Source organism: Rhipicephalus microplus, chromosome 5 (assembly GCF_043290135.1).
Source record: "Rhipicephalus microplus isolate Deutch F79 chromosome 5, USDA_Rmic, whole genome shotgun sequence".
In the NCBI taxonomy this organism is placed as follows: Eukaryota; Metazoa; Arthropoda; class Arachnida; order Ixodida; family Ixodidae; genus Rhipicephalus; species Rhipicephalus microplus.
This window is the reverse complement of record NC_134704.1, coordinates 122,601,795-122,623,275: the sequence shown is the minus strand read 5'-3', so window position 1 is coordinate 122,623,275 and position 21,481 is coordinate 122,601,795. Positions and strand designations below refer to the sequence as shown.

The window sequence follows — 21,481 nt, the reverse complement described above, 5'->3', positions numbered from 1 at the left end:
TGCGGTGCGCCCAATTCGCAAATAAATGTGGTTCGGCAGTTTGGGGTTGTTTTCCTTTTTTTTTTTTCTGTAACCTGAACTTGAAGGGTCGACCTATATTCCCACTCGACCTATAGTACGGTTTATACGGTAAGCTTCTTTTAAGCATAAACACTGGCATCCTTCCCCAGAGCTGTCTTGCAGAGCAAACATATTTCCTGTAATGCTTTGGCTGCCTCGTCGCACACAGTTTATTATTCTCTCAACTCTCGCCAGTACATGTCAGCCTTCCAATCAAGAGATTCCATGCTTATAACTTTACCAAACCTTCTACAAGCACACGTGTCTTTGTCGCTTCCTTCATTTGTCCCAACATGTGTGTGTCTTCTTGTTCTCCAGGCCATGTGAAGACAGCTTGTAGCAATAACACAAGACTTCGGAACAATCGTGCAGGGCATGACATTCTGGCAGTAATTTGCATATAGGTAGCTTTTAACAAAACATTATTACGATGAATGACCTGGAAAGCTATGGTGTCTTTCTTCAGCTGCTTAAACAGAAAATACTCTTGTTTAACAAAGTTGTTCAACTATAGGGAAGTTTTTTGCTGCTCATACAACTTTTTTATATCCAAATTTTGGCATAACGATGGGCTCACTTGTTGGTTTGTATGCACAGAGACGGCCAACACTCCTTTGGACTGGGAAAGGCCACTACTGGCGCCTCCAAAAAGGACATCCTCCAAAGGTGCCAGGTTTCCAGGAGATGCCTGAAATTGGTTTATTCAATTGGCTGAATCTCTCAACAGACATCTTAACTTTATACATTCCTTTCATTGACCTTCAGGCTGCTCAGGAATAAGAAAATATAACATCATTAAAGATAATGGTGATCAAACCTGTACAAGGAATGGCAGTATACTCCTTAGCACACTTGGAGATTTGCATATTGCCACTACACAACGACACATAACACCATTTAAATGATACCTTAATTATAAACATTGTACCTGGGCTTAAGTCTTATTATAGTTTAGTTACAGGGATAGGCAGCTAAGTCTTCATGTGCCAAAATCTTTAAAAAAATGTTTCCACATTATTCCAAGTTGTTTGCACGTAGCATTTACTACCATATATAAACAGCTTTATTTCATAAAACCCCTAAAGGCCGTCAAACACAGTGTACAAAAAGGAAGAGTTTGCTCACGTGCAGCTTAATGTTTCAACAAACACATGGCACTGTTGTCTTTTTGTAATGTGTTATTTTTGGTGTAGAAGAAAAAAAATAAAATAAATTGCAGGACTGCAGGTGGCAAATATTTCCTTTGAAGTACATCCAGGCAGGGGAGGCCACCACTGTATTGCGGCTTTCTAGTCCCTTGCTATCGTAAGATAAAGTTAAAGCTTGACACATAGGTCATCGAAGCTAACTTTAGATGAGACTAATAAATTTGCAAAAGCACCACTTTGACACCGCGACAAAAAATGTCCACCAACGACATCGCATGTGCCTAATTCTACACCGTGATTAAAACTACAGGGAGACCGATCTTCACAGCACACCCCCTACTGCACTTTCATGATGATTTTCTTATGATCTTTTATCATCCAGTAGAGTTGGACTTGCTCCAAAATGTTCATATGACAACCCTCTCTTTATAGCATATTCAAAAAGGAAAATAGGGTTTCTGAATGAGCAAGCCTTGTCAATGTCATACTTCAGAGATACCATCTCAACGATAAAGCCTCTACTCAGCACAAACAAATTTAAGACCAATAATCATGCCGTCAGCTTTTCAATATACTGTAAGCTTTCTTCTGTTTTCTTTTTATTCACAGCAATGGATCACATCAGTGTAGCACATACAAAACTGTCATCAAGTTATTATTTACCTTTGGGTCAAATTGTCATGCAACAATCATGCCATTCCAATTCCTAACACACACAAAGCAAATGAGTAGATATGCAAAACAAAACAAAAAAAACAATTATAGTCTAACATCGAGAACATAATTATCGCAATAGTTCTATATAAAGCCAGGTTTCAAGCCAAAAACATGTCACCTGTATGGCGAGGGTCCAGGATGCGGAGCCACGTGCAGCTGTGTTTCGGTACACCTCGACCCGGTAGTGCTTGATGAGCAGCAGTTCAGATAGGAGGTTCTCATAGCTGCGTTGGCTCACACACACGGATGGCACGCGTGAGTCACCTGCATTACCAATTGAGTTGTGCTTGTGGACACAGCACCACTAACGATGGCTTAGCATACTGCTTGTGAAGTACACTCCAGTAGTAACAGCCAGTAGAACAAATGCTGCCCTTTTGTGATAGGATTGCTTTGTACATAAACTATACAGTGTTTCTGGTTATTAACTACCCTAACTTGCCCCGATTATAGTTTCTAACTGCCTTAATTATCCCTACGGCACACAGTATCCTGATACCCCTGAAATGATCACAATGTGGTATAAAGTTACACAATGTCCCATAGTATTAATCTATTCTATTCACTTGCACATCTTAAACTGGTGTGCAGAGCTATGTACCCACTCATTTATTTCAGCGGCATAGCAATGGCATCTTCTAAGCCGTGCTCTTAACTTAAGAGGTGCAAGAAAGGTGCAGGCTTGTTGATGACGTTCCTCCCTGCTGACAGCGTCGACTCCGTGCAAGCATGCAGGTGCGAAGCAGCACACGAATGTAGTTTCTGTTTGAACCCCACTTGTGCACATATGCTGCGTCTATACAATAAGGCACATGTTTATATACGATCAACTGACCCCACGTCTGGTTCAAAACCTCTCAAACTTTTGTACCGCGAGTGCAGTAAGCTGACAAAACACCGAATCCTGCACTGTGTTAGCACCTCACTAGTATAGTAATTTCTTGTATTGTGCTGTGCATGCACAACTTGAGCTGCACAGCTTTGGAAGTTTTCGCGCACCCTTATGCATCAGTGGTCCAAGCAAATCGAACAGGCCTAATGGGCACTGCTGCAGCAAGGCGCTCGTGATATGCAGAGTCCTTAAGGTATGCTAAAAGCTCTAGCATGTCCTAGTTCTGTTTCTTTGACCGGAAGAGCAGTCAAGCGCACATACGCCAGCACTGCTTGAAGTAGCAATTATGCAATCTACGAGCATTGCGCGAATATCACCACAGTGGTAGCTTGGCGGTACCGACGCTGCAGACACATAAAAGTCGACGTCACGAATGTCCAGCGATTCAGACTCAAGGCAACTGCAATCTGTAGACAGGGCTCTAAGAGTCATGCGTCCCTAAGACTGTTGCAAAGACAACAGTTTGCTTGAGAAAATTGGCACTTTCATATTGTATTTCATCTCACAAAACAAAGGGAGAGGCTGCATAATTGAACTTGCCCAGCAACCTACCCGAGCCGAGGTACTTGAGTGCTGACATGCTGCGGTACATTTCCCGGCAGACATACTCTGCGTCTGGACCATGCACTGTGTAGTAGTCCTGTAATGCAAATATTCGAAACAACACTCTAATAAAGCGAAAAACAAAACACTGTACTATTAATGCACATATAAAGGGGTAACCAATACGTTGTCACCCTGATGTTTGGATACCACAAAACATAAGACGATGTTTAAGCTGTGGCATGAACTTGTCAAGTTAGATAAATCCTCATGTATTACGAAAAATTATTCTGTGATGCATAATATGTAACAAACAAAAGCAACATGTGAAAGTGGTGCACAGGTGACCACTATTATTTTTTATTGTAGTACTGATGGCAAATTTAGGAAACTTAAAAATAAATTGAGGAATACTTACATTCACGCTTAAAATCAAAAGAAAAAGAATGTTTACATGTTAGCAACTTGCCAGTTCACTGAAGCCAGGTAGTGTCTAACAAGAAAGTTCTATAAATTACACAGAGCAAAACCTTGACAGAAAAGATTGATGGGTACACTAAAGCAAACCTAAAGTTCCCTAAATTTTTTTTTGCATAAATTTGTATGGTCATACCAAATACAGTCAAATATGCATATATTGAATCTAAATATAATACATCATTGCATATATTGAACAGCCATAAAATTCTATTGAAAGATTTTCTATATGCAAAATACTTTATACATTGAATTACCTCATAATATACAGTATAGACCGCTTAAATGTAAGTCGCGAGAGTAGTGAATATCTGCACTATCAGAGGATATAGGGTGCATGGAGCTTACAGTGCGTGGAGCTTACAACCCTTTATATTTCCGAATGTTAAAAAAATATAACGTCCATAGACACGCTTTGGCAATGAAATTAACACGAAAAAAAACAAGAAAAAAAAAAACAGGGGGACAAGGTGGGTCCTAACAAGAGAAAGTACCATCGCGAAAATTCGCCAACTGCTCTTCCAAACGCCTCGATTCTTCGCATTACTCAGAATGTTGAATCACATCTGGCCTTTCACGCTCTGCAGGACGCCAATCGTTACAATAGATAGGCACCCACCTGATTTCAAGTCGTCGCAATTGAATCGCAAACCACCATTCGAGCACTACACCTGTCACCCTCATTTTGAATAACGATATGTATCCCTTCCTGTCAAGTGCGGCCCTGCAAAACGTTTTGTTGATTCCGTACCAAACCAAAACCTAGATTGCACGTGACAGCTACCGAAACGCAAACACAGGCGATTAGGACTAGCCTGCCGTCTCGTATTTTGTCACGGGAAGTTTGTCCAAGACCTGAAGATCCGGCGTCGAAAAGACCACACTCAAGCACTGAACCAAGAACAGCATGTGTGATACAAAATTCGCACTCGCAGCCGGGAGATCAACAGCGACGAAAACTCACCAAATATACGCGAGACAAAGTACAGAAAACAAAGGTGAAAGTTTGCGTCAAAAGGCCGCAAATATATTTTAAATTTACGGACGAGGTTGCGAACGCGATATCTGTAGCAAGCAGGATAACGACTACACTTTTTCTCAACGGGAAACTGTTAGGCGCAGTTGATAAGGGTGGGATGGCACATACCATGTTGAGTCGCGCGCGGCCGTTGCTATGCTAGTGACGCTATTACAATGTATAGCCGCGTCAGTGCCGGCACAAAGGCTTATCCGTCGCTGAGGCAACCGCTCTCCTCCTTTACTCGGCGAGCCCGCGCAACATGCCGCAGTCTTTTTTTTTCATTTTCCTTTTTCTTCGGCGCCCGCATTATAATGGGTCTCTCATCTTAATGAACTGCACAATAAATGGTATGTGTATACATGGGGTTCTATGGGAGGATGAACGGGAGTTGAAAAAGGCCGCATTGTAACCGGTTCTACATTATAAGCGGTTACGTTATAAGTAGTCTACACGGTATAAAACGTTTTTGTGATACCCTTCAGGTTCGATATAACTGTGTTTCAATGTAGATGATTTAACAATGGCAAATGGTATTTTTACTTAGAACACAACTTTGTTATAAGGATCTTCAACTGTAATACTATCTTTGAAATTACCCAGAAAATGCTACTGTCCAGAAACAATTCTGAAAGGGGCCCACAACACGTTTTGAGCCTGGCTGGAAAAAGCTGCGGATAGGTAGTCCAGGCTCCCAAAAACAAGCAAGCGAAATATTATAACAGGGCATGCAGCCTGGTAACCACAATTAATTCTTGAAGTCAGCTAAAAATCGCTTTGTCTTCTCTAGACAAATGATACTTTAAAATAAAGAATTCATTGCACCATAGGCCCTAGTATCACGCCATTGGCTGGTTTGAGCATGTGCGCTCGGAAGTTACTGGAGCCACTGTGGCAGGCCGCGATGACGTGTTCACGCATGTACGCAAGATTGCACTCGAAAGCCGCTCGTTCGAAGAAAAAAAAAGACAAAGTGTTCAAGGTCACGAGGCAAGTATGACGTACTTTTTCCCCCTTGTGCTGTCCCTCCCTGCTTAACTACCATCGCGTTTGTTGTACGGAGGGAAGAGAGAATGCAAATGCAGTATCTGACAAATCGTTGTAGCTCCGATAGCACTGAACAGATTCTAAGCATTTTTACAGCGGTGAATTCATGAGGCGATAAGCTTCTTTAGTGAATCCATTCTATGGCTACTTGGAAAAGTGTTGTAGGGCCCCTTTAAGGGTAACCAACAGTTTGCAAGGAGGGCTATCAATATCGTAATCGCTTCTCAGCATTACTAGAGCAGGCACTTGTATTTTTTTTAGCGACTTCTCAGGTTGAAAAATTCTGCTAACAAAACATCCACACACCTTTGGAATCAACTACCGCAGGTAAAACCATCATCAAGAGGCACCTTTTCGTTTGCCAAATCGGTTGTCGGTTCCCATAAACCAACATGTAATTCACATTTATAGCCTAGTGTGATTCTACACTTTAACCATGCAATATACATGCATTACAGGGACTTTGAACTACACATTTATACAGTCTTTTTGTTTTTTTGAGACAGTTTCAAGCAGTGGCATCGCTCTGTGCTAAAATAAATGCTTGCCAAGTACAAGTCCTGGGTTCCGTTTCCACTCGAACCAAAGATTTTCTATTACTTATTTATTCACATCGCTTTGAAATTTTATATCACGAACAATGCACATTTTCCCCTCACAACCACGGACGCAGACACTGGCACTAGAATTTCTGTGCAACAAGCTGATCTGTGCTATCATGTTAAAAATGGTATCCACATCCGAGATGAGATGCCATAAAATTAACTGTTTTTCATTAACATTTTAGAGAGGATTAGAGCCCACACTGATGGAGACTAGTTAAACAAGAAATGCGGCGTCAACATTACTGTATTCGTTGTGTTTAGCAAGATCCTTCCTGCGAATAAAAATACTCACACTTCTGTCAAAAAAGCGGAATGTTGTGGCAGGTTTCTGGAAAAGAGAGGCACGAGAATAGACAACACTGATGATGCCACAAAATCACAGCCATTTAATACAGAAAGACAAATCATCACACAATGTAACCAAGCTCTGACCGTCAAGCATACACTGATTTTGCAGTAGTAGTTTTAAATCCAAGTGCATGAGCACTATCCTTTGCTAATATTTGACGGCACCTCTGATGCTTACTAAACCAGAAATTCCTGAATGCCTAGCTGCAAAACAAATGAATAAACACACTTTGCTACAAGGCTACCGGCATCATACCATCAACTAAAATGATGCTGTTACTAATATATCAACTATGTCTTAAGGGAACTTTAAAAAAACAAAATTCAGAGTAACAATGCCAGTATGTGTCTCAACCAACTTCGGACAACCGACTTTCTCATTCAGACCATCAGTTCTTGTGGTCTGCTAGTGAAATTTTCCAGTCAATGCAGCAAACAAAATTTTTCATTATAGAATTCACAGGAGTACATTTTGCATATGCTAATGGCCAATTTTCATTTTCATTACACTAGGATTGTGATACACTTGATTGGTACCTTCATATCTTCTCTTTCCACGAAATCCTTTTGCAGACCATGTCTGGTAAATTACATAGAACTGATAAAGATAACTTTGAGCCCAAATGTGGCCTCCGATATTCAGCAGTATGACCAACTGATCCCAAATGCCATGGGATGTACACAGTTATGCCATTCTGGACGAAGGGTGGATACCTAAATTTAAAGAGCAAATAGAATTTGAATAATAGAAACCGTGTGTAAATCAAATCAAATATTATGTTTACACGATTGCAAGTCAACTTGCATGTCGGTCAAAGCCCTTAAATAGCACAACTAAGAAAAAGAATAATGAAAAGAAATGTGCAAGGGCACCGCAGGAAGGAAGCTTATTGACGATGTGGTGGTAGAATAACTGAAATTTCGGTATGCAACGCAAGCGAAACAGCAGTGATCAAAGCTACACAAAAAAACTAGCCCTGCGACACTACGTCAGGATCACTTTCAGAAAATGTCACGCGAATCACTTTTCTGAGGGAGCGAGTCATATATATATAAGAAAATGTGGCATATGTTAAAGGCAGAGCCAGAACATAAGCATAATGTAATACCGCGCCACAGCACGTCTACTTTCTTATTTTCTAATGGCTTGGCTTTAAGCCATCTTTTCAACCAAAGCTAGCTCAAAGCTTTGATTGCAGGTCAACCTCCAATTTTAGATTTCAATTTGGTAAAGTTCAAGTACAGTGGATTGACCTATATTCATGTATATTTGGTATTCCTTAAATATTTTTAGAGATGAAAGTACACATTACTTTTGCAAAAGAACATCTGTACAACAAATAATACATAAGATATATATGCATTGTAAAGCACTGTTGTTTTACAGTACCAAATAAGCAGTCATTTATTGTTTTCATGAAGGAAAGGTAGCTGCTTGACATGTTTGGGGAGCAGCGACACTATTGTGCACATCACCATTTCTCCAGACAATGAAAACAGCATTTCCCTACACAGACTAATGATTATGTGCAAGTCTTGTCATGATAGTTTATCCTCTCAGCACACTTTATCAATGGGGAGGAGCAATTATTTTAAACACACAGGGGCTTTCAATATGCACCCAATGCACAGTACACCAGTGTTTACACAGCCTGCCCTCATCATGATGCAGCCACTGTGGCCAGGATTGAATCTGTTGCCTAGGTATCAGCAGTGCGATGCCACAGCCAGCTTCGATGGAGAGTGAAATGAAACTCACATATGCTTGACAAAAACAAAAATTCACTGGGGTAGCTCAATCGCTAAGATGTCAGGCTGCTAAGCTGGATGACATATGTTAGATTTCCGATCACGTACAATTGATTCAAAAACACGTCTGTGCAAGTGGACAAAGTCAAGTTGGAGTCCTCCACTAAATAAAGCTTGAAATCTTGTCACAATTTTGCAACTGAAAAGCTCTTATTTATTTTTAATTTCACGGGCAACAAAACATTAGGTTTTTATGGTAAGCCCTCTCACGCAAAGTTCATGCATGTTTTACAGTGGACATTTATGGAATACAATGCCTTATCAAATTAGACACAACCACACGTTTACATAGTGAAGAAACAGCACATATGACACAAGGTAACACATACACCACAACTACTGAACAACGCCCACGGTGATTTTCTAACAGTTTGTCTACGTACACACTTCTTCAATTCGTAAGCATGCAACACGAAGTGGGCCAGCATAGTTTCCTTTCAGTACGAGCATCTTTCTCGCAGGCTTTAAGCGTCGCTCATTTAGTTGTGTATGTTGGCAGCAAACAATCATGAGCAATGTGAATAAAGGAAGGCAGTACCTCTGGCAAGGACTTCAGGTACTTGAAAAAGCCGGGGTCTTTTTCTACCTCTGTGCAATGAAAAAAAAAAGCGCAGAAAAGGTCACACAACGAAAACACACACACACAAAAAAAAAAAAAAACAAATTCTCAAAATATTGCATGTCAAGTTTCCTACTTTGTTTCCGTAGCAACAATTTACTCCCAAAATGAAAGGCAGCATCAGAATTTTAAAACAGAACACTGAGCTGCGAGTCACACAGCTAGCTGTAGCATCATCTAAGGTTAAACTAATGGTTGAGACAGCGAATACTGAAGTGCGTGCCTTACGTAGCATGTGCATGATGTCTAAGTGAAGCACACATTGTAGACTCCTAATTACTGGAAGGGCTCATTAACTCGGATTTCACAGGACCGGAAAAATATCTAAATCAACCAAGTAATTGAAGATATCACGAAAGAAATAAACGAATGCCTGTTGCACCAATACAGTTTCATGTTCTTGATGAATCAGTAAATCCTGTGCTTACTTTGCATAATTCATTTCAAATGCTGCAACTTTCACCGCTCACAACTAGCCTCACAGAGTGACCATGGCTCCAGACCACCTTGTCTTAACTAATCCAAAGCAAGCTAAAGCAAAATTATCCAGCAATATCAATGCGGTATTACAGAATGGTTTGTGGATTGCGCCACCTCATTTCTGTTGTTCGCAAATGCCATTTCCATGTTTTTGCATTGCACATTTCTGGTGCTTCAAGCTGGGCGAACCCTGAGAATACTCCGAATCGACCAGCTTCTGGCCAAATATGGCAGAATAAACGAGTTTGACGCCAATAAACAATACATATGCTTACCGGCAATAGAGAATATGCCCGACAACCTAAATTTACAGTAGTAATTATTGTTTGTTGCTTATTAAAAGTACTGTGAGAAAGTAGATGAACCTAGTTCACTTTTCCGCAATGATGTTAGCATTATCAATTTAAAACATGCAGAGCATAAAAAAATCCTCACACTGAGCACATGATTTGACATTTGTAATTAGCGAACATACTTTTGTGTGCAACTATCATAGTTTCTCGCACAGAATTTTGATAAATTTAGCAATAAGAATGCTCAAGAGACAGGGAGTGCAAAGCAGAAAAAAGATACAATTTTGATGACATTGTTTATGATTATCCAAACCTTAAGAATTAACTTCCTCACAATTAGCCTCTCACACACAGACAAGATGGAGGATGATGCTATGAGGCGGTGCTTTCTGCTTTCATCTATCCTGGATTTTAGAGGGACACTAAAGACAAGAAAGCTTTTTCTCATATTAGTACATTCCCCTTTCCCAATTTCAAAATTCCTATGCATGCCATGAGAAGAGGTCTGGTAGGCGAGAAAATGCCCAATAAGAAAATGCAAGAAGTGGTGATGACACATTGAAATTCCTGCATCAAAGCCATGACTTCATAGATTTTGATGGCATCTACTAGGTCTCAAGTCGTTCCTAATCAGCAAAGGTGAAATAAATCGTCTTATGGGGGAGGGGGGCATATATTTATCCACCAAGTGCATGAAAATTTAGTTGAGTTGATGCATCCAAAATAAAAAAAAGCATGCACTTCTAAACTCATACATCATATGCAAATATTTTGACACAAAGTTTAAAGATGAAAACTTTGGACCTTGAATTTAGTCTCTGTAATTAAATGTATGATGCTGAAATTAATGACATTATGGCCCTCCATGAATAATTTATCACTCTACAGCGATTCATTGTCTCCCTTTAGTGCCCCTTTACCCAAGAAGACTGTGATCAGCCCGTGCCTGGCACTGCAACATGATCACAGCTGTCTGCGGTCAGGCACTGCTAGACAATTTTTTTTTTTAGGTAGATTGACAGATATGTTCTCTCACGACACCGTGTGCCATCTATAAAACGTCATGTGCCATCTATGAGTAGGCAAGTTTCTGTTACCACAGGCGTTTAATTTCACAGTATAATGAATAGAAGGTGGCAAGAGGTTCCGGACTGCAAAAGGTTAAACCTTTCAGGATGGAAAATGATGCAAAGTGCGGCTTCACCCTTTTCATCAAAGGACTTACGAAGGCGATGAGAGCAGTGCAAAAGCGTGGATAGTAAACAATTAGTGGAAATGCAAAGGCACATTAGGTTCAGCATTTTTTTGCAACTTAAACACTGTGAGTGAGGCCGGTTTTCTCGGCAAACGAGCTATTTACTTAGCAAGGTACGACCCTACTTTTATCAGGCTATAATACGTAATCATTTTTCTTTCAATTACCATTCTTGTCTTACAGTTAAAAGTTTGTATGCGAGTAACAAGGTTATTGCTGGTAAAAATTCAGCGCTGACTGTCACCCCTTGACTCACTAATTTGTATGTAATTTTGTTGTTTTCATTTTACAATGGTGAGAGCGATAAAGGCGCTCTTGTTTTTATAATCTTGGCGTTTAACAATGTATTTTGCAGCAAGCTTTTGGCGACATTACTTCGTTTTCATATTGCCTTTAAAAACTAATCACTTTTCTCTTAAAAGGGGAAGAGAATATTAAGCATCCAATCTCCTCTGGCCAAAAAAAAAAAACAGTAGCAAAAGAAGCATTTTAATATCAATCGTAAATATCTGTGGGGTGAGCTGAGTTGTCAAAGTAATCACTCGATTCAAGATGGCAATCGAGCTATCGGCGCAGAACAAACCGCTTTTGTAAGACACTAACGTATTTCCGTTTTTGTGGCAACTTCTTGTGTGTGTTTCTCTGTGTGCATAATGTTGCATCAAGCAGGGCAGGACCCGAAGAACTGATGTCTAAGCATGCGCAGAATTTCTCCCCGGATAAATTTTTTTGCACTATCTATGTTCATTAACTTATCGTTGCCGGGAAAATATTTTACTCGCTTTTCAATGTCTTCACAATAAGCCTCGAGCAATTCAGAGGCTCAGAAGTAATCTGCAACACATTACAAGAAACAAGCAGAACATGCTGAGGCCCGCGCGCGCGGCGATTGCCTCCGGAGCAGCGCTCACCGCGCGCTTTCGCTCGTGCGGATTTAGCGCGCGAACGCCATCTTACCCGCGATGTCAACGTTTGGCAACAGCTCGGCCATAGCGACGACGCTTCCTCGGTTGTTCCGCAAGGTGCTGAGAAAAACAACAATGGTTCATGCACGTTACTACGCGCAGCCGAGGCTTCCTTGACAGCGCTTAACGCATGCGTTGTGACAACAAACAAAAAGACCACGCATTTGTCAAAACACGTGCGCGCGTCATAGTTGCCGACACAACCAACCTAGGTACCAGACCTAGACGTGAGAACACGTTTGCACGCATGACCTACTACACTCCTGACCTGCCCAGAGAGCACCTCTTCCAGCGCCCACGTTCTAGTTCATACCTTCTGCCGCTAGGGCCGTCACCTACGAGCGGCGTGGCGCTAGGCAGCACCTGTTCGCTGTCGTCTGCTTCAGCCATCGCTGTGGCAGTGCAAATCGTTCTTATTGTGCATGAATTGTGTATGAATGTGTAAAATATGGCAAATAAAGCGATATGATTCCTCGTCAGAGTTGGCTGCATTCGTGTGGACGTTTGAAGCAGAAATAGAACCGTAAAAAAAGCACACAAAGGGTCACAGTGGCAAGCAGACGGGAACTTTTCTACAAATGAAGGAAAATTTATTATGAAAATATTTCTTGAATGAAAACGTAGTCCAACGAGATAAAAAAACTATTGTTAGGCATTCATTGTTCACACTGAATCACGATGGTTCCAGACGATACGCATACACAAATTGCAGAAGATACGCAGAAACACAGTAGGTCGTGTGCAGAAACTTGCAGACGGCAGATAGCTGCAGTAGTCAGCTCTAATAGTGGCCGCGTGCAGTTTTTTTTTTTTAGATGAGCTGACACCTCAAATGTAAGTATGGTGTATTGCTGCGTGCCATATTGCAAATCGGAACAAGGCAAACAAAGTAAAGTAAGTTTTCACGAGTTTCCTGCCACAGACATACGGGAAGAATGGATCGAGGCAATTGGAAGAAAAGGTGAGTCTTGTGTTTTTGAGAGTCGTTTCAATTCAGAACGAGTTGCAAGCTAGCAAGAAGCACCAGGGTGCTTTAGTAAACTTTATTTCCGTGTGTTATGCTAATTCACTGAGCTAAAAAACATGAAAGCTTTTTTAAAGTACCGCGGCTAATATGGCAGGCTCCACAAATAGTGCCAAGAAATTTAAATATAGCACACAAGAAAAAAGTAAATATACGAAATCTGTAAATTATGTAAAAATGCGTAGCGGTGGGTTGCGAGGGGTTCGAGCACCCTTCCCGAAGGCTGCCTCAACAAATGCCGCCGAAATCCATAAAAAAATTAATGATATGAAATATTTACGTGCTGCCTCCACAGTTTGTCTCTGTGTGTGTGTGTGTGTGTGTGTGTGTGTGTGTGTGTGTGTGTGTGTGTGTGTGTGTGTGTGTGTGTGTGTGTGTGTTTAGCGATGGACAACTCTTGAACACTGGGTGTCACTGAAGTTAGCGACCGAATTTGGTCAAATGTATTTCTCATCTCAAACCTCTATCTTCCCATACAGCTTTGTTCGTTTCTGTATAAGCTTACTTAAGGTAATTAGAAACGTTACGCCGGTAACGAAATGTGGCGATTAACTGTTCACTCTATATAGGGCTGGCAGGCGGTCGGGTATAATGACATAATTGAAGTCCTTCGTGCAATGAGCCCATCGGCTCTGTGAGGGTTAAGAGACCCAGCCGGTGAAACCGAAATGAGGAACCTGGAATAATCAGCGACAGATACTCTATTTATGTGCGTGCTGCATCTGAGATTACATCATGCCTGACAAAGATTCGTTTTGGAGAATGCAAAAGAACAAAAACCACTGAAGTCATCGTCGTCAACGGCGGAGTCATTGTACAGGTTAGAGGTTTGCGCTCTAAACCAAGACCAAGGCGCTCAAGTGCGCCTCGGTTTCGGCTCTGTCGTATTGGGTCGCGCTTCGTTACTGAGCAGCCATTAGGAAATTCAGCTTTGTTATGAAACCTTGTATAGCCAATGAGCTCTTCGAATAAAGGGCTTCAAGTATGCCACTGGACTCGACCACGTACCATCACTAAACATCAATCGACGAATGTAGTCATCTAAAAAGACATTTACAAAGGCTGCGAGAAAATATGAAAATGCACTAAATGGGTATACAGGTACTTCCCCAGAATAAAATCGTGGCTATGCTTTTTCTTAACCTCCCCATTTGGCTTGTTACATTTTGGAAAAATTAATTACAAAAAAGGTGTTATGGACTGTTATTTTGCAATCTTGCTAGCCATGCGTATACGCCTTTACCTTTGATGAAGGTTCAGGAAAGCATCGCTGGGAGCCCAGCGACCGGTCGAAGGTATGCAGCCTGCATTTTACCGCTGAAGATTACAGAACAGTGACGAAAAGGAAGATGTTGAAGCCCACAGCCGTGCCTTCCTTATTTCCCGCTTCTCCTGATCCACGTGGGCAAGATCCAATGCCGCGGAAAAAGCGGCTAAAACGAACGCAGGGGGAAACAACGCTGGCACCCATACAAGTAAAAATACTGTAAGTAAAACTTGAAGTCTAACACAACAACGGATAAGAATAATGTTAGCAGTATTCCCTTATGCGTTTAGCGGGACAATATATCTGTCATGCTTCGCTATTTTTTCGGCTTAACAGGGGAACGTCCAACGCAGATTCTTCTCAAGAAGAGCGAGCATCAGCGGAGCCTGGGGAAGTATATAGTTCTGAAAACCCAATTGAAACTGCACAAGAGGCCGAGTGGTTGCATTTTCCATCAAGTCAGGACAACATGGAGGACTGTAGTTCAGTTATACAAGGGGAACACCAGAAGAGGCCAGTGCGGCGCTCCATGACGTCGCAAACGTCGATCGGTTTGAAGAAGATGCGCTCCCTGGTCGCGGCAACTAAGACGTTGCGGCGGAAGTGCAGCAGGCTGAAAGAAATGAACAGTAATTTGCATTCACAGCTAGAGAAGCTAAAGAAAGATTTTTTCGAGATGAAAGCCCTCGCCGAGGCGAATGGCGCTCTAACGCTGCAGGTACGCAGTTACGTCAGTGGACGAATGTTATATTAATCCTTTTATATTCGCACTTAATTTTAAATGACTCTGAACATAATAACAATTTAGGAGTAAGTCAATTCTATCAACATCACCCGTACTACGAGAGGACGTCCGGTGAGCGAAGGAATTCTCGAAACTATAAGAGATTGTAAAGGTGGCGATGCTACCCTTAAGTTCTCGCGCATCGGCTAGCAGTGACGTCATACTTTGACGGCCTCAGGTAATGTCTAAGACTGCTGTGTTAGTAGATGCAAGGTCTGAAGTAGCAAGTTTCAAAGAAATGTTCTCAGCCAATGCGGCCAAGTACACAAGGAGCGACGCAACATAAAGCGACGTGCACGTGTCGAGGATTGTTCGCCAAACTCAGAACATTAAACCTAGTCTTAATTTTTTCTGTTCTAATAGTCGTATGATCGGAACAGGAACGATAGAGAATTATCAGGTACTCATTTATCAGTCTATTAACTTAGTGTCCCTATACTTTTTTGTAAGAAACGTCAGAAAGGGGAGGATGGAAGCTTGCAGTAAAAAACCTGTGAACAGGGGTTGTTCCCATTCTTTAATCGCTGTTTACACACACACTAACACTGAAAATAATCATGGACCAAACTCGCTTAATCAGTAGTTTTAGCAAAGTTGTTTCGAGGCGGCGTTTCGACAAGCAGGCTTGTTTTCTGAAAGACTGAAATACAATTATAGCCTTAAGGATGACAAGTCCGCTGTCATGATGTCTGCTCGAGAGAAACTCTGTTTATAGATTTTCTTCTTCATATAAATTTACGTGACATTTTAGTGTACGCCGATGCTGGCAATCTTTCTGGTCATACGAAGGTGTAGGCCTGACATAAGGACACGGAATAAAAGAAGGTTGGTGGGTAAGCGCGCACATGAGCAAGTGTTTAAGATACGAAGGTCGGTGTGTACCCCCTTGCGTGATTGGCGCACCCCGAGTTTATTCCTTTATCCTGCGAACAACGAGTTCAAATTTCTGTCGTCGCAAACAATTAGGGACATTGGACTGACAACTGGAAAGACAGTAATTTGCAAGCTGTGTTGTGTTGGTGCTATGGGCCGATCGGTTTATGCTCGTACAGGAAGCCACGCTTGACGCACATGTGATGTCTGCCTTATAAACTTGAGCGAGCAGCATTGCATTCAAAAAGGAAGGAATGGTTTGGAAAGTGTAAGTGAACAGTTTCCGCTAGTCCGTATGTGTGAGTCGGTGGCCGGTTACTGAACATGACGCAAGTCTGAAGTTGCGCAATTCATTAATGTAGCATAGCTGCAATTGAATGTCCACGTGGTGACATGAAACATCTATTATTGTCTTAAGAGTAAACGCATATCTTTTCTCGCGATTATGAATTGTTGAATAAGGAATGATGCCAAATGCAAGGTTTCGACAATCAGGTGCACTATTCTTTGTCAGGACAGCAACAGCCTCCTTTAGTAGCGTGTGTGTGAACGTTTGCTCACTCTCCCACAACATCTAAACTTGTCTTGACAAGGGCAAGTCCAGTACGTAAATGTCGAATTGTTGGATGCGCCGGCATTCCCTGCTCTACGATGTTTCAGCGGGTCAAGCTTCCATTCTCCCCTGCACTTCCGCTTTCTTCCAGTATGTTATCTTGCGCGTGATTTACGCATTTCAACTGCCCTTTCATCATCAGGAAATGCTGGACGAGAACGACAAGAAGGCTGAATTTTTGAAGGAGCAATTGCAATGCCTGCGTGAGAAAAATCACCGTTGGAAAGAGGTGACCATCAGGCAGGCCATAATGTGGCAAGCTAAATCACCCTGCGGGTACGAAATGTTGCGGAGGTCTGGGTGCCTCACCCTTCCAAGTCGCATGACACTGAAGCGTTACATTGGCTACTGTACTGGAGCAGTTGTTTCGTCGCTAATGAAGCAAAGGCTGCACACGGAAAGCACACACTTGTCCGAACGGGTACGTTACTTCGATCAGAATTATTTACAATATGCACGCGAATAACGAAGGAAGCAGCGCACGCGGCAGTGTTTGACTGATCAAAATACATGCTAGTATAGCCGAATGAAAAGTGATTTAAAGTGAATAAACAGGGACCAGACCTGTGGCAAGGATTACTCGAACGTAAGATGTATTGTTTAAGAGTATACGGCAGTGCGCTATGTTTGCTCTAAACCCTAATCATTTCTGTTAAATTATGGGTCATGTACGGAACAACAAAGAAGGTTATTTATATAATTAACTGTCTCCGCCGATATATAACGCATGTCTGTTAACAGTGAATTCCCCCCCCCCCCATTTTTTTTGTTAGGAAAAAATGGGCTCTTTGATTGTGGATGAAATGTCTTTAAAGCAAGCACTGACGTACGAAAAAAAAGGAGACAAAGTCCATGGCCTAGTCGAAATGGGAGGCCTAGAAAAAGAAGTGGGCATTCAGAACGAGCTGGCCACACACCTTCTCGCCTTTGTATTTGTAGGCTTATCAACGCACTACACGTAAGTGAATCATCACTTTGTCTATCACTATACGTTTCGCTGTGACTGAAAGACTAACCCCACCTATAGATATAAAAAGAAAACGTTGTCTTTAATTAACCAATGATGTGCTATTCCGCGACCAGGGCTGAAAGTCTGGGGAGGGGCAGGGGGAGTCGTCTTCTATTTTTTAAGGAGGGCTCCCCCCCCCCTTTCCCCCGGCAAGTCAACTTTAGCATTGTGCACTTATTTGACAAGCACTCGAGATGAGCAATTGGCTCTCCTCCTCTCTCCAACGGAGTGAGATTTTAAGCCCAGCTGACACCGACGCTACAGAATACTGCTAATTTTTATCTTTTTCAGGCTACCCGTGGGATATTATTTCACGCAGTCAGTAAAAGGAGACCACCTGCATCAACTAACACTTGAAGTAATTAAGTCCATCGAAGAAGCAGGATTCCAAGTGGTCCGACTTGTAGCTGACAACCACGCTTCGAACAAAAAGATGTTCACCATGTTAGGGAATGGTCGTATGATGCCAGTTGTGCCGTAAGTTGCTAAGTATATATTTTTGCTCTCAGCTCGCATTAAGCTGTGCGCAATGCCTAGTGTAAATATTTTTTTATATGTATTCGCAGTGTGCCCTCAATGTATGCATGGATCGAATCCCAGCTGCGGCTGCTGCTTTTCCGATGGAGGCGGAAATGTTGTAGGCCCGCGTTCTCAGATTTGGGTGCACGTTAAAGAACCCCAGGTGGTCGAAATTTCCGGAGCCCTCCACTACGGCGTCTCTCAAAATCATATGGTGGTTTTGGGACGTTAAACCCCACATATCTATCAATCAATGTATGCACGCGCATGCATGCCGTGTTTGAGTGAAAAAAAAAACAAAAGACTTGGTCGCACAAAAAAAAAAGCCTGTATCAGCATCAGAGCCCCCCCCCCCCCTTCTTTTTTTTTAATCAGCGCTGCCATATAAGAAAGCCGTGTCCATAACAAGATTGCTATCAACAGTACAATCGCTGTAAATAGCCCGTCTTTACAAATCAATTGACGTTACGCGTTTGCGTAATGTATGCGCACCTGCATGCGACTGTATGAATGGGTGAGTATACTTAAAGTTTCGGAAGATTTAAGGTGTAGGTAATCTCAATAAAACACACACACAGACCTGCAGGATCATGGCATGAGTGGAGAAATTTTATAATAAGGTAATAATTAACAACGCACACGTCCTTCGAATGGCTAACATTTACATTACTTTGGTAAAAAACAGAAAACCGTATATGCAACTAATTATTCACACCGCAAACGCCGCCTTTCTCCAATTTATTTATTCATTTTTTTTTGTTGTTGTTGCAGACATCCAATGGATATGAATCGGAGGCTCTTCCTTTCTTTTGACCACTGCCACATCCTGAAAAATCTCCGCAACCAGATGTTGTCCACCAAACGCGTTCTGTTCAACAATGGGCATTACTACAGCCCCACGTATTTGAGAAAGTTGCTGGACATAACAGAAAAACAGTCGTCGTTCAAGCTTGTTCGGAACCTTACGCAGAAGCACGTTTACCCGACGAACTTCGAGAAATTAAGCGTGAAGAGGGCCGTTGAAGTGTTCTCTCCACAGGCATGTATAAGAAAAGGTGTAAACCCATTTAGCGTTAGTGTCACACACTCCCAGATTCTCTGTATTCCTTGTAGACATCACAATGCGTGACGCACACAGGTCATGCAGGAAATGCCTTTTCGTTAGCTGTAAATTATGTATGCTTCCTGCAACCTGTATTACACAAAAAAATACATCTAATTGAGCTAGAATCATGCTCGCAGTTTTCTATCAGTAGTGACGTTTATACTTCTCAAATTCTTTGGCGCGCTCGGGCAAACTTTTATGCGCTAATATTACGCCACAACTCATTTTACATCATATTACGTCAAGTGAATGTTCATGCAGAAGCAGAAAAAATTTTGCAGCTTTTCGTTCAAATGAAGCAGTACAAAAACTGCCTTTTAATAGTAATTCACCGCAAACGATACGTGAATATTCATGTTAGTTTCTGGTTTATTTGTTTGTAGAACCCAAACGGAAGCAAATGGTGAAAATGTAATTCAATACGTATATAACTGCTAACATATTTATCAGTATGGTCACATAAAAACATGCACATGAGCTGCTGCTACTGCTGCTGCTAACAGCGCATGGTTATCTGAACATACAATTTCCCTTTCTTAACGAATGTACCTGCGCGTATTGCTTACCACACAATAATTACGTATCATTAGAGCTTCTATAAATATATGTTCACTAACACAAACTCACTTAAAAGTGCACGTTATTGATGACTGCAGTGCCACTTGTAACTCGTCTCACTTGCTGTATACGAACGTCCAAGCTTAGAAACCTCTCTCTAAATAATTCCGATCATTTTTAATATGTCGCGTCTCCTTGGTTTCTAGGTGACATCGGCCTTACGATACCTCTTACAATACGGCCGCAGATTTGGCATTTTCGGGTTTGAAGACTGCCTGCCAACCATCGAGCTGATGGAAATGATATTTAAATGGTTCACCATACACAACATAAGAAATACAACCTTCCACGTAGTAAGCCGGGACCAAAACAGGATGCCGTTCAGTTCCCCAGATGATGACAGGTACATTCCATTTATCCCGCTAGGTTTCATATTTTCTACAATAAACTGCTTTATTTTCAGGTTGATATGGCTGGAGCAGGAATTTCTGCCCTTTTTCGCAGCATGGAAAGCCGCGGCACCACATAAGAGGGCATTCATATCTCTTGAAACATACGAAGCTCTCCAACTGACCACAATGTCCACAGTACAGTGCACACAATTTCTCATCCGTTCAGGTTTCCTATACGTGTTGACTGCCAAATTCTCCAGTGACCCTGTCGAAGCACTTTTTTCCACCATCAGACAGCTTCAAGGAAGCAACGATCAGACAGACGCCCGTGCTGCGCTTTCATCACTGCAGAAAGTCCTCGTGATGGGAATGATGCACTCATCACCAAGCGGCAGTACAGAGCAAACAACGTCTCCTCTTGGATCGCCCAGTGCAAGGCAGGCGTCGTGCTCCACAGCAGTAAAGCAAGCCGGACAACCTCTGGAAATGCACTCGCTAGTAAACCAGAATCAAGGGTCGTCAGGCGAGTGCGCGGCATCGACATCTGCTACTATAACCCAGACGATGCGGCCACATCTAGAAGCCCTGCAGACTTGCCGTGGTGCGCTTTTCATATCTCGTTGATTCCGTGTAATGGAATGATTTACATTATTTAAAAATTATTACACACCGTCCAACAATTCCCCACTATACGATATTATGCATATATTATAAACTCTGCGCTGCTTACTGTGTTACATGCAAGCCGCGTGAGGCAGCGTTTGCGTCAGTGCACGATGTAGATGAAAACATGCTTCTCAATCAGTTATACTGTGTATGTATGTAACGATAAGTCCATGGTACAAGCAGGTACTATGGCTTACATTTAAAAATATAACATGCTTTCACCAGGCGCCCACACAACTCGACTAACCGACGTCCCTTTCCCGCAATCGGGGAAGAAATTTTCGGCGGTTTTGAATCGCTGTCATAACTGGCACACAGATGATGGCATGGCTCGTTTGCGTTCGCCTTACTCTCTTGAGATGCTGTCCCTTCCTAATCCCGTCGTCTTTCTCTTG

At 42.0% G+C, this 21,481-nt stretch overlaps 2 protein-coding genes across 2 annotated transcripts in view; one reads left to right on the top strand and one right to left on the bottom strand.

The window, feature by feature from the left end:
* LOC142817919 (DNA mismatch repair protein Msh2-like) overlaps window positions 1-12,442 on the bottom strand; it is a 127,159-nt gene extending 114,717 nt beyond the window's left edge. Inside the window, exons 1-6 of the mRNA XM_075895879.1 lie at window positions 12,269-12,442; window positions 9,203-9,252; window positions 6,800-6,835; window positions 3,370-3,457; window positions 2,044-2,189; window positions 638-748 (exon numbers count right to left, since the gene is read on the bottom strand). Coding sequence (XP_075751994.1) covers window positions 638-748; window positions 2,044-2,189; window positions 3,370-3,457; window positions 6,800-6,835; window positions 9,203-9,252; window positions 12,269-12,302 — 465 coding nt within the window. The 5' untranslated portion in view covers window positions 12,303-12,442. The remainder of the gene's footprint in view (window positions 1-637; window positions 749-2,043; window positions 2,190-3,369; window positions 3,458-6,799; window positions 6,836-9,202; window positions 9,253-12,268) is intronic.
* LOC142817920 (small ribosomal subunit protein mS31-like) overlaps window positions 5,743-21,481 on the top strand; it is a 35,273-nt gene continuing 19,534 nt past the window's right edge. Inside the window, exon 1 of the mRNA XM_075895880.1 lies at window positions 5,743-5,845. Coding sequence (XP_075751995.1) covers window positions 5,760-5,845 — 86 coding nt within the window. The 5' untranslated portion in view covers window positions 5,743-5,759. The remainder of the gene's footprint in view (window positions 5,846-21,481) is intronic.